The 14,366-nt window shown below is 41.9% G+C and overlaps 1 protein-coding gene across 1 annotated transcript in view; it reads left to right on the top strand.

Annotated features, from left to right (window-relative positions):
* Positions 1 to 1,734: 1,734 nt before the first annotated feature.
* The window catches only part of sh3kbp1 (SH3-domain kinase binding protein 1), a gene marked incomplete at its 3' end in the record, with an annotated part of 71,071 nt that continues 58,439 nt past the window's right edge, over positions 1,735 to 14,366 (top strand). The window contains 1 exon segment of the mRNA XM_080418309.1: positions 1,735 to 1,965. Within this exon segment, the coding sequence (XP_080274435.1) occupies positions 1,962 to 1,965 (4 nt within the window). The 5' untranslated portion in view covers positions 1,735 to 1,961.

Genomic DNA, 14,366 nt, shown 5'->3' with positions numbered 1-14,366 from the left:
ATAATAGGGCAATGTGAAAAGGGTGGCATTTGTTCCTCAACGTAGCACGAATGTGGGTGCAAAGTTTCACCCCAATCGGATGCTGCGTTCATGATTTGCCTCATTTTGTTCCAAACGGGCCCCTCCTGCAACCTTCAAAGCCAATCAGGATTGAACATGACGACTCAAACAGATCCGTCTTGATCACATGACTGTAGAGATCATGTGTACCGGTGTGTGTGAAATTTGGATAAAATCTGAAGGCTTAATATCATTTTTTTTTTTACATAAGTCCTGCTGGTGGCGCTATAAAGGGCAGATGTGAAAAATGCAGAGCAAAGGTTTTCCCTTGTCCTCTAGGGAGTGCACATACAAAGTTTAACATAGATCGGTGCAGTTATACTGTAGGTAAAAACATGAATTGGCCTGTTATAGCGCCACCATGAGGCTGATTTGAACATTTTCAACTGGCATGTCTTCCTCTGCTTAGTGAGAATGTACGTGCAACATTTCACGGGAATTGCATCTGATGTTCATGATTTGAGGCATTTTGTTCAAAATGGAGCTCTCTCGCAAACTTTGGAAGCCAATTTCAGGATGGAATATGAACAATCTGAAAGACCTGTTTGGTTTAATGACTAAATAGATGCTGTGTACCGATATTTGGGATTTCTGGACAAAATCTGTAGGAGTACTGTCAAATAAATGTGTTTTGCACAATTCGGCCTCCTGGTGGCGCTATAACAGGCCCATGTGAAAAAATAGTGGTTCTGAATTGGCATCCAGGAGTGTGTGCACAAGCCAACGGTGCCAGAGATTAGCTGTTCAGAGACAGAAGGACACACGGACGGACGGACAGGGTGCAAAACATACTCAAGTACTGTACTTAACCACTTCAGCTCTATTTTATACATAGGCTATTAGAAAATAGCAGATCTACAAGCTCACAACACGTCACATTGTGAGCTTTAGATCTGCTATTTTTAAAACATTTTAGTACTTTTACTTTTGGTACTTTAAGTACATTTTGATACCAATACTTTTATACTTTCACTCAAGTCAATTTTGAATTTGGGACTTTTACTTGTAACAGCTGAGTACTTCTACAGTATTGATACTTAAGTAAAACATTTGAGTACTTTTTCCACTACTGATAATGTTGCTTACATAGTGCAGTCTAATGTCAAGAAAAAAATCACTTGGGGATATTACATTTTTGCCCACAATGTATCAGTGATTGGAACATGTAGAAGGATATTATATATATATATATTATTACATGACATGTTGATTCATTAATCAGATGTCATTCATAATGTCTTCTGGGGAGGAAGAGCTATTTTGGGGGGTTCTGTCTGTTCTGACGAGATCTCGCGAGACGTGTGTGTGTGCGCCGTATAGATAGGTGCGACTGCTGCCAGGAACAGAGAGAGAGAGAGAGAGAGAGAGAGAGAGAGGAGAGAGAGAGAGAGAGAGAGAGAGAGAGAGAGAGAGAGAGAGAGAGAGAGAGAGAGAGAGAGAGCGAGCTCAGAAAGGAGTGGTGGGAGTGTGTAGCAGAGTGTGTGTACATCAGTGACAGCAGCTAGAAGACGGAAGGACCAGATATCATGGTTCCAGCTGACTCTACTCTGTGTGGAGGAGGTCCTCTCTGAGGTCCGCTAACCGTCCGTTAGTCCTTCTAGAGCCGTTAGTCCTTCTAGAGCCGTTAGTCCTTCTAGAGCCGTTAGTCCGTCTTTAGAGCCGTTAGTCCTTCTAGAGCCGTTAGTCCTTCTAGAGCCGTTAGTCCTTCTAGAGCCGTTAGTCCGCTTCTAACGGTTCTCTTCTACAATAAAACACACCGGATCTCTACCTCCTGTTCTACACACTCTACTGCAGGCAGCAGCACCTCCTCCGATAGCCTACCACCACCTCCTCCTGCTGCTTCTCCTCCTCCTCCTTCTCCTCTTTCTCCTACCGGAGCACAGAGACAACGAGCGTCCTAAATGGGTAAGATACTGTGTTCTATGTATTGTGTGTGTGAGAGAGAGAGAGAGAGAGAGAGAGAGAGAGAGAGAGAGAGAGAGAGAGAGAGAGAGAGAGAGAGAGAGAGAGAGAGAGAGAGAGAGAGAGAGAGAGAGAGGGGGGGGGCGTTTCTCTCTCCTCTGCACATCTGGATGGTTGTATAGGGTCAGCACAGCCCGGTCCAGATGTGCATGGTTCTGTTCTGATGTACAGTAACAGCGTGGTAGAGAGAGGTAATGTTATACAGGGAGAGAGAGGTTGTGTTATACAGGGAGAGAGAGAGGTTGTGTTATGGGAGAGAGAGGTATACAGGGAGAGAGAGGTATACAGGGAGAGAGAGAGAGAGAGAGAGAGAGAGAGAGAGAGAGAGAGAGAGACAGACAGCCAGCAGGCCGGTATATCCAGAGTCTCTCATGCCTTCGGTTCAGCCATTGAGGAAAAAACACATCCGCGCGTGGGAGTGGAACATAATAATGTGACTGTTACTGACTGTCTGCCCACTACAGCACTGTGGTTCTCAACATGGGGGTCGGGACCCAAGGAGGGTCCATTCCCCCCAACTCAATACTGCAATATTGTAGAAATACTCATACAAGCAAAAGTCCGGAATTACAAAAATGTACTTGTAGTAAAAGTACAAAAGTATTGGCATCATTATTATTGTCTCCGCCAGGCCAAAAGGCATGGCGAGAGAGTATGTTTTACCCCCTGTCCGTCCGTCCGTCCGTCCGTCCGTCCGTGTGTCCGTGTGTCCTGTCCGTGTGCGAGCAGCTAATCTCCGGCACTGTTGGCCCGGTCGCTGCGATACTGTGCACACACACTCCCTGGATGCCAATTCAGAACCTCTGCCCCACATTTTTCACACTGTTATAGCGCCACCAGGAGGCCGATTTGTGCAAACCCATTTTCTGATATTACTCCAACAGATTTTATCCAAACGTCATGCAAATCAGTACACAGTATCTCTATAGTCATGTGATCACCACGGATCTGTCCCATTTCCCATATTCCCTCCTGATTGGCTAAGGTTGGCTTCCAAAGTTTGCAGAATTGGTCCGTTTTCAACAAAATGCCTCAAATCATGAATGCAGTGTCTGATTGCCGTGAAAGGCCTAAGAATAAATGAGAATAAATGGCACCCTTTTCACATTGGCCTATTATAGCGCCACCAGGAGGCCATAATAACCTACCTGACCTGGCGGAGACCTGTGCTCCGAGGAGCACTTTTTCTAGTAGTATTGATTTAAGTATTGGCATTGTAATGATGTGACTGTATGCTGACTGTCTGCCCACTAGAGCAGTGTGGTTCTCAACCTGGGGGTTGGACATATTTAATTTAAGTTTGTTATTGTATTTAATTTTTTTCATTTTCCAAAAACAATATTAAAAATAAATGAAAAAGGTAATTGAAAAAACATGGTCCTTTTACGTATTAGAAGGACAATATCAGTCACCAGAACCAAGGACGGGTGTTTACTAACATCTTAAAATGGAGTTCGAAGTTATAATGGGTTTGTATAGGAAGGGGGCGTGTCTGATAAAATGAATATCAAATATCTAAATACTGAATCAAAAGCCTGAGTAGACGATAAAATGACCCAAATTTTTTTTGTAAAGTGAAATATATCTTTAAGACCATTTTAATACCAAAAAAAAAGAGACCATTAAACTGCATCAAAGGTAATCAACAGGATTAATTTTTCAAAATATCTTGAACATTTTGGAAGATTGTGAAACATTTTAGAGCGTTTTTAGAATGCAAAGCATCCTGTTTGTAGATGATCTGGTCAGAGCAGTTCCTGAAGCCCCCCCCAGAGGAACAGACAGTGGGTAGCAGTGGGTTAAGTTAGGTCAGTGGACTAGGACGCACGGTGGCGCAGTCGGTAGCGCTGTCGCCTCACAGCTAGAAGGTCCTGGGTTCGATTCCCGCCGGGGGACGCTGTGGGCGCTGGGGGCGTGTCTTCTCCTCCGCGTCATCAGCGCCCATACCCTAGGTGGGGTTGGCGAAAGGTCCTACCCTGTGTGGAGTTTGCATGTTCTCCCCGTGTCTCCAAGGGTAGTTAATACCCTCACAAAAACATGTAGTAATCCTGGTCACTATACCGCCTCCCCCATGACAGCCGGGGCGCCTGATGGAGGAGAAGGGAACTGGTTGGAATAACGTGTTCCTTCCACGCGCTACGTCCTACCGGGGAAACTCCCCCCTGTCAGGTGATAAGAAGGTCAGTTGGCTCTCATGCCTGAAGGAAGCATGAGCTCGGCCCTGGCCTCCCTACTGTGGGGGACTGGTGTAGTGCTGGTGTAGGGCTGGTGTAGGACTGGTGTAGTGCTGGTGTAGGGCTGGTGTAGGACTGGTGTAGTGCTGGTGTAGTGCTGGTGTAGCGCCCAGGATCACTTAGGAAATTGGCACCAGGTGAAAAAAATGGGTTACAAAAATCGCGGGATACAAATTTTGAATAAAAAAAAAGTTAGGTCAGTGGAGTGGTTCTCAGAATGTGGTGGTCCGGGGAGGCGGGGGACCCCCCAAGGTTTATATTTTAGCTTGTAATTAAAGTAAATAAAAGATGAATGTTAAAAAAAATTAATTTACTGCTTTCTATAGTTTTAGCAATTTTCGGGATCTTTTTTTTACAGTGGGCGGGGCATTCTATCCGGTGGCTAAATATGTATTTTTTTACACAATAACCAGGTGTTTTCTTTATTATCATTTACAGTAGCTCTTCTAGCCCCCAATAACTCACATCTGGCCATCAAAGACCACAGGACCTTTTTTATTGTGTTAAAAAAGGCATATTTAGCCACCGGACAGAATGTAAAAAATATTGCGAAAATTACTAAAACTATAGAAAGCAGTGAATGAAAAAAAAATAACACTCATCTTTTATTTACTTTAATTACAAGCTAAAATATAAACCTTGGTTGTAAAAAAACAAAGTTGTCCTTTAAAGGGCCAGACCACTTTTGGGTTGTGTAGTCACCTTGATGCCATGATGTCACTCCAAAGGTGGACAAGAAATCTAAAATATGCTCCTCATTGACTTACATTGTACGCTGAAACAGATCTCAAAGTCACTCTATTAGCACATAAACGAACACAAACAAAGCTGATTCAGACAATGTAGAACATCACCAAACCCACTACTGTTTACTTTTTAATACAAATGTTTTAATACAAAACTTCCTGTCTGAAGATCCAGATCCACGGATCCAGTCCGGGTTTTCTTCCCTAATGAATGGCAACATCAACAGGAAGTTGAATGTTTGGTGATGTTTCTATATTGTCTGAATTAGCATTAGTTTGTGTTTGTTTACAGACTAACAGAGCTGCTCCTGAGCCTCTTCACCGAACAATGTAAGTCAATGAGGAGCATATTTTAAATGATCAATTTCTAGTCAATGTAGAAATGATTGTGGATTTCTCGCACACTTTTGTTGTTACATCATGGCTGGTGACTACACAACCCAAACCTCTACCAAGGTGGTCTAGCCCTTTAAAGGGATAGTTCACCCCAAAATGACTTTTTTTTTCTTATTGATTAGTCACCTCATGGAGACTTGAATCCATGGATATGTTTTAGTTTTTGCCTCATTCCTAAGACAATAATTAATGACCAGCGAGACACAAAGGAGACCAGGGACGCTGGAAGTCATTTATGCCAAGGGGGGCTGGGCTTGGCGGGGGACTCCGCATGCGCGCGATTTTTTTTCACATGTGTCCCTCGATTGTTTTCACATTTTTCACGTTTTTTCACCTTTTTCAACAAATATTTTATTCCCCAAAGTTAAATACATCATTGTTTTAATATATAAGTGTGTATATAGACTTTTAAAATGATATGTATTTGTTTAATAAAAAAAAAAAAAAAAAAATCAACATTTTTTCAATTTTTTTTCTTTCTCTTCCCCACCACCAGGGGTGCTGCAGCACCCTCAGCACCCCACTTCCCGCGTCCCTGAAGGAGACTCTTTGTGTCTCCTACCGGAACCGCTGCCGGTCATCAAATCATTGTCTTAGGAATGACTCGAGACAAAAACTAATAAATATCCATGAATTCAAGTCTCCATGGGGTGACTAATAGGGAAAAAAATAATAACTCCAGTCACTTTAATCCTATATCATTCATGAGTGAAAACATGTAAGGCGTTGAGAGCTTGTAGCCTGTATATCAGGGGGTCTTCAACGTTTTCAGGACAGGGACCCCCTAGCTGAGAGAGAGATGAATCAGGGACCCCTTAGCTGAGAGAGAGATGAATCAGGGACCCCCTAGCTGAGAGAGAGATGAAGCAGGGACCCCTTAGCTGAGAGAGAGATGAAGCAGGGACCCCTTAGCTGAGAGAGAGATGAAGCAGGGACCCCCTAGCTGAGAGAGAGATGAAGCAGGGACCCCCTACTCTATATTGTATTAAATTGTGTTTTCGATTAAAGTTTTGTTTTTACTTAGTCTGCTCTTTTTTCCCTCTACACCTATAGCCTCTTTGCCCAAAATAGCAGATCTACAAGCTCTCAACGCCTCGCACTGCGAGGCGTTGAGATAATGATAATGATAATGAGTACTTTCTACTTTTGGTACTTTAAGTACATTTTGATACCGATACCTTTGAACTTTTACCCAAGTAAATTTTTTTATTCCGGACTTACTTGTAACAGAGTATATTTTGTATTGTAATATTGATACTTTTACTTAAGTAAAAAAACTATTTATCCACCACTGAACACAGTGTGTAGCTGTCACATGACATGACACCAGCTGACATCACTAACCTGTCACATGACATGACACCAGCTGACATCACTAACCTGCTCAATGACAGCTCATATCTAGTGGGGTTTTCCCATCTATCAGTCACTCCATGGAGACTTGAATTCATGGATATTATTTAGTTTTTATCACATTCCCAAGACAATAATTTGATGATGGTTCCGGTAGGAGACACAAAGGAGACTCTTTGTGTCTCCTACCGGTCCGCTGGTCATCAAATCATTGTCTTAGGAATGAGACACAAACTAAATAATATCCATGAATTCAAGTCTCCATGGAGTGACTGATAGATGCTGTAGGAGGAAAAAAAGTCCTTTTGGGTGAACTATCCCTTTAATGTGAGTACTTCAGAATCAGAATAACTTTATTGACACATCACATCACAGGTAATACAGGTGGAATGCTTCATTGTGCAGGCCCACTAATGCAGTTAAAAAAGATAGATAGAATAGAACAGAAATACAGTAAAGTGCATTTAAGAGAGTGGCTAATATACATAATGATTTATTAAGAGAAGAATGTGTTCATAATGGGGAGGAGTCCAATTAAAACATTGATCAGATCATTAACCCATTGAGGCCTGCGGTTCCGATTCCGCAAAATGTCTTCTAAATCCTAAACGGTTTTCTGAAACATTTATGTTTCTATATCAGTGGTCCTCAAACCTTTTCATGTCAAGGACCCCCAAAATGATATGAATTTGGCCGCGGACCCCCACCTCAAAATATGTTGTTCCAGGGACCCCCCCCAGAAGCAAAGATTTGAGTTAATGTTCGCTTTAAAAGAAAAAATATATTCAAAGATTTGCACACATTTTCACGATTTCTCGTGAACCGAGTGCCACGCTACGAGCTTGTAGATCGGCTATTTTTGAATAGCCCAAAGTGTAAAATAATGCTTTTTTAGCTCAAATCAAAAAAGTGACACAGATGCGTGGCAGGTTTTTTAATGGTTTAAAGACATTGTTCAGTGAGTTCAGTGCTGAGTGTCCACACGCTCCGTTCTCATTACACAGCCTTACTACTGCTGGATAATAAAAGCTGTTCCAGAGCCTCGTGGTGCTGCTCTTCAACCCACTGCAAATATATGAATATCAAGAAACTTAACAACAGAATCCTGAGTAATAAAGACGTTAAAATGATCCCAAAACATGTTAGAAAGTGAAATTATGTGTCTGAGACATGAAGCCCACCGAATGTCAACACATGTACCACACAGTTTAACGTGTGTGTGTGTGTGTGTGTGTGTGTGTGTGTGTGTGTGTGTGTGTGTGTGTGTGTGTGTGTGTGTGTGTGTGTGTGTGTGTGTGTGTGTGTGTGTGTGTGTGTGTGTGTGTGTGTGTGCGTGCGTGCGTGCGTGCGTGCGTGCGTGCGTGCGTGCGTGCGTGCGTGCGTGCGTGTGTCGCTGTGCACTTTTGTGGGGGTGTGTTATTATGTCTGAAGGCTTTTGAAAGATGGCCTCTAGTCTGGTGCATGTCACCGTCTTCTTAGCCTGCCTGTACACGCACACACACGCACACGCACACACACACACACACACACACGCACACGCACACGCACACGCACACGCACACACGAGGTCAGACATCATGAGGAACACAGTGAAGGCTCTATTGACAACACATCCCAGGTTTAAACACTTTAAAGGGTTTTAGGTTATAACTTATAACTGATCTCATCATTCTCACTGGGTCATGTGATCGTGGTCATGTGATCAGTGTCTGACTGTGGGTGAAGAACACAGCGCTCTCAACTCAACCACTTCACTTCTGCTGACCAGCTGTACTGCAGAGAGAAAGGCTCAGCTCTGTGGCAGTGGTGGAAGAAGTACTCAGATATTTTACTATTACAGGGTAAGACCACGTAGAGGTTTGGGTTGTGTAGTTACCTTGCCATGATGTAACTTGAAAGGTGGGCAAGAAATCAAAAATAATTGCTCCATTGATTAGAAATTGATAATTCAAAATATGCTCCTCATTGACTTACATTGTACGGTGAAACAGCTCTCAAAGTCACTCTTTTAGCACATAAACGAACGCAAACAAAGTTGATTCAGACAATATAGAACATCACCAAACCCAGTATTGTTTGTTTTTTTTAATAAAAATGTCAACTTCCTGTAGATTTTGCCATTTTTAATAAGTAGAAAACCTGGACTGGATCCGCGGATCCGGATCCAGATCTTCAAATAGTAAAATCAACAGGAAGTTGACATTTTTATAAAAATAACTAACAATACTGGGTTTGGTGATGTTCTATATTGTCTGAATCAGCTTTGTTTGCGTTCGTTTATGTGCTAAAAGAGTGACTTTGAGAGTTGTTTTACCGTACAATGTAAGTCAATGAGGAGCATATTTTGAATTATCAATTTCTAATCAATGGAGCAATTTTTTTTAATTTCTTGTCCACCTTTGGAGTTACATCATGGCAAGGTAACTACACAACCCAAACCTCTACCAAAGTGGTCTTGACCTTTAAAAGTAGTAATACCACAATATATAAAATACTCTGTTACAAGTAAAAGGCCGGTGTTCAAAATGTTACTTGAGTAAATGTACAAAAGTATTGGCATCAAAATATACTTAAAGTACCCATAGTAAAAGTACCAAAATGTTTGAAAATAGCAGATATGTGGCTCCCTGGAACTAACTAGATTTCAAGGACCCCCATAACTCTGAGGGTGTACACATGGAACCAAATGGACCCTTACTGTTTATTTTATTTGTTTATTTGGATCCCCATTAGCTACTACCTTAGCAGCAGCTACTCTTCCTGGCTACTCCTGGCTACTCTTCCTGGGGTCCAACCAAATGGACCCTTACAGGTCTGTAACTCTGAGAGTGTACACATGGAACCAAATGGACCCTTACAGGTCTGTAACTCTGAGAGTGTACAAATGGAACCAAATGGACCCTTACAGGTCTGTAACTCTGAGAGTGTACACATGGAACCAAATGGACCCTTACAGGTCTGTAACTCAGAGAGTGTACAAATGGAACCAAATGGACCCTTACAGGTCTGTAACTCTGAGAGTGTACAAATGGAACCAAATGGACCCTTACAGGTCTGTAACTCAGAGAGTGTACAAATGGAACCAAATGGACCCTTACAGGTCTGTAACTCAGAGAGTGTACAAATGGAACCAAATGGACCCTTACAGGTCTGTAACTCTGAGAGTGTACACATGGAACCAAATGGACCCTTACAGGTCTGTAACTCTGAGAGTGTACACATGGAACCAAATGGACCCTTACAGGTCTGTAACTCAGAGAGTGTACAAATGGAACCAAATGGACCCTTACAGGTCTGTGACTCTGAGAGTGTACACATGGAACCAAATGGACCCTTACAGGTCTGTAACTCTGAGAGTGTACAAATGGAACCAAATGGACCCTTACAGGTCTGTAACTCTGAGAGTGTACACATGGAACCAAATGGACCCTTACAGGTCTGTAACTCTGAGAGTGTACAAATGGAACCAAATGGACCCTTACAGGTCTGTAACTCTGAGAGTGTACACATGGAACCAAATGGACCCTTACAGGTCTGTAACTCTGAGAGTGTACAAATGGAACCAAATGGACCCTTACAGGTCTGTAACTCTGAGAGTGTACACATGGAACCAAATGGACCCTTACAGGTCTGTAACTTTGAGAGTGTACACATGGAACCAAATGGACCCTTACAGGTCTGTTACTCTGAGAGTGTACAAACCCGTAGTAAAGGGTGTCGAGGAATTCTGGATGGATCAGTAATTGATGAGGCAATAAGAGTCGGAGACAATGTTCTAGGTGGTGATTATTAAGTTTTAATGTACATGAGATCATGGATATGATTTAAAGTACATGAGATCATGGTGTTAATATACATGATATCATGGGCAGAAGTACAATAACATAGCCTTCCCCTCCTTCAGAACCTTAAAATCCATAAACCTAAGTCTTCTGGACATCTTTTACCAGCCGAGGTCCAGTTAGGATGTCTCTCAGACGCTTAACCTTTAATTGATCTGTTAATAAAGTTGGTTCCTTCCTTTTCTTCATGTAAAGAGACTTTGGGTTCTTAGAAAAGCTCTTTATACATTTGAGCCATTATTATACTTGGAGCCATAGTTATGCAGTAGCTGCTACAAAGACAAGCTGAACCAGAACAAAACATCAGCTATCAGGTCTACAGTAGAGACATCTTGGCTCCTATCATGTCATATCATAATGTATTATAAATACACATACGTGATGGTTGAATATAAACAACCATAATAACAATATAGTATAATTCTTCAATCAAATACCACCGAAGTGGAAAAAAGCAGCACTCCAAAATAAAGGATGCTTATTTTGGAGTGCTGCTCAGGTCCATTTGGTTCCATGTGTACACTCTCAGAGTTACAGACCTGTAAGGGTCCATTTGGTTCCATGTGTACACTCTCAGAGTTACAGACCTGTAAGGGTCCATTTGGTTCCATGTGTACACTCTCAGAGTTACAGACCTGTAAGGGTCCATTTGGTTCCATGTGTACACTCTCAGAGTTACAAGTAAGCTTGTGGATCTGGTATTTCTGCTATTTAGAAAATGATTAAATATGTCAGTATTTTCTTTGTATATTTTAAGTTATTTGTCATATCTTCCCTGTGTAAGTTTTGATCATGAAGTCTAAAAGGCCAACACAAATTATTCATATGTTTCAATGTTCAATGTAAAACAAATGCTATCGTCAATCGCAATTATTTGAGTGACGATTAAATTGGTCATCTTAACACATTGAGTGCCATGCAGTCGCGTAGATCTACGCGAAGTGGTATGGTTTTTTTTTCTTTTTTTTTGCTCGCAGGTTCACATTTCATTGTAGGCCTTGTTCGCCACGACACATTTCATTGTAGCACCACCGGAAACGGAAATATCCGTATCCGGAGATTTTCGCTCCCATCCGCTTCCACTCTAAAGCGGAAACTAAATCGCCATTTTCTCGGTTGTTGTTTTTCTCAGCGCTGATCGCTGTTTAAAGGAGAGTTCCGGTCATTTTAGGTTACGTTTGATGTGTCGCTAATCACTCACCAACATACAAAGGAACGTTGAATAATTCCAGATCTGCCCCTGTTGTTCATTCTGCAGACCCCTTGCAGCGGCATAATGGGAGAGTGTGTAAGAGTGAAAATCGCCTATTTTAACAAATGCAGAACCTGGCGTCTGTGAGAGAAACAAGCAACCAGCGTCATGTCTTTCTGCATTAGCGTTAGCTCATGAGGGACATGCAGCGCATGTTTGAGTATCATGAGACTACACAATGAGTACGAGGAGAAAGAAACAGACTTTGCATTTGTTAAAATAGGCGATTTTCACTCTTACACACTCTCCCATTATGCCGCTGCAAGCGGTCTGCAGAATGAACAACAGGGGCAGATCTGGAATTATTCAACGTTCCTTTGTATGTTGGTGAGTGATTAGCGACACATCAAACATACAAGCTAAAATGACCGGAACTCTCCTTTAACATAAACCGCTGTAGCTTCAAGATGGCGGATCGCAGATTGAAACGGTCTTCGCTGGGCGTCTCACACAGTTACCACAGTTACCCACAGTTACCCACACGACAGTTACCACAGTTGAACGTGCGATTTTAACGGATTTAGCGATGTCTGTGGCGACGTGAAAAAAACAAAAAAACAACAATAAATCGCTGGCACTGGTGAGTACATTATGATATTAAACTCTGGCGTGGAATGTGTTAAATGTGTAATAGTGCCCTAGCACCACGGTTCCAAGAATCTAGAACGGAATCAGTTCTAGAGCCAAAGTTGTTTTAGTGGAAACGAGGGCCTGACTGTAAGGGTCCATTTGGAACCCTCTCATGGATCCCCCAGGGTCCCTGGCTGGACCCCAACTTTGACAACCAGTTAACTATAGTGTTTCTGCCCTTTTACTTTCATTCACCAAAAAAAACGACAATTAAGGGATTATTTATGAGGACATAATGGACCTTATCTATCTCTCTCTACAGTCTGTGGTGTAAAGTAACTAAAGTACATTTACTCAAGTATTGTACTTAAGTACAATTTGGAAATATGTTTTACTTTACTGAAGTGTTTCCAATTTTCAGTACTTTTACTTCTACTCCACTACATCTCAGAGACAAATATTGTTTTACTTTTACTCCACTACAATTATTTGAAGACTTTAGTTACTTTGTAGATTTTTATTATTATCACAAAACATACAATAACCTCTTCAGCCCCATATATTTTCTGCGGCTATTTGAAAATAGCAGATCTGCAAGCTTGTAGATCAAAATATTTGTACATATTGTACATGTTACATATTGAATACATTTGAAAACTTGTGAAATGGGACATTCTGCATAACGAGTACTTTTACTTTTGGTACTTTAAGTATATTTTGATGAGAACACTTTTACCCAAGTAAATTTTGAACATCGCACTTTTACTTGTAACAGAGTATTTCTACAGTGTGGTATTGATACTTTTACATAAAGGGATAGTTCACCCCAAAATGACTTTTTCTCTATGTATTAGTCACTCCATGGAGACTTGAATTCATGGATATTTATTCGTTTTTGTCTCATTCCTAAGACAATAATTTGATGACCGGCAGCGGTTCCGGTAGGAGACACAAAGACCGGTCCGGCTTAGGAATGAGACACAAACTAAAAGTTATCCATGAATTCAAGTTTCCATGGGGTGAATAATCCATAGAAAAAAAGTAAAGTGGGTGAACTATCCCTTTAAGTAAAGAAATGTGAGTATACTTCTTCCAGATTCTTTAATACTGTTACTGTATACTTCAGTTTTTTCTAAAACACTCATCATCACATCCCATTCCCTCAGGAGAACCTCGGCCAACTTGGCCTTAAGTTGTCCGTGGCGAACGTGGATGATTTGTGGTGGATCTTCCTCTCCTCTCCTCTCCTCTCCTCTCCTCTCCTCTCCTCTCCTCTCCTCTCCTCTCCTCTCTATAATCAAACAGTCACTTCCTGCAGTGAGTCCATTGTTTACACTGTGAGTTAAATAACTCTGTTGGGGTTTATCTGACTGCGTCGCTCATCTTTAACCACTTAAAGGGATATTTCACTCTCTAACATGTTTGGGGGTCATATTAACGTCTATACTCAAGGCTTTTGTGTCTCACTCCCAGACAGTGTTTTAAGTGGCTTGATTCAGTATTTATATTATTTAAGGATGAGGCTGTCAGGCTCACTGCGTCAGAGTCTCATAGACTCCAATGTTATTTCACTGAACTTCCGGTGTGAGTCTGTCTGACACCCAGTGAGACCAATCTGCCGGCTGGAATTGCAGGACAGACGAAACGACGTTGGCGTCTCTTCCTTTTAAAATAGATTCCTCGGGCAAAGCCAGGAAAGACCAGAAGCCTACATAGAAGCACTACGGCACTACGGCACTACTAGCCCACGTACAGTAGAACCACCTACATAGAAGCACTACAGCACTACGGCACTACTAGCCCACGTAGAACCACCTACGTAGAAGCACTGCGGCGCGACAGCTTAACAACAACACTGTAGAGCAAAGGGTCTTCAACAGGGGGTCCGGGACCCCTAGGGGGTCCTCAGAGTTACTACAAGAGGGGCCGCCAAATATATATATATATATAT

Source organism: Gymnoscopelus braueri (assembly GCF_963280865.1).
Source record: "Gymnoscopelus braueri genome assembly, chromosome: 21".
NCBI lineage: Eukaryota > Metazoa > Chordata > Actinopteri > Myctophiformes > Myctophidae > Gymnoscopelus > Gymnoscopelus braueri.
The sequence above is the reverse complement of the archived record's forward strand: the minus strand, read 5'-3'. Positions and strand labels throughout refer to the sequence as shown.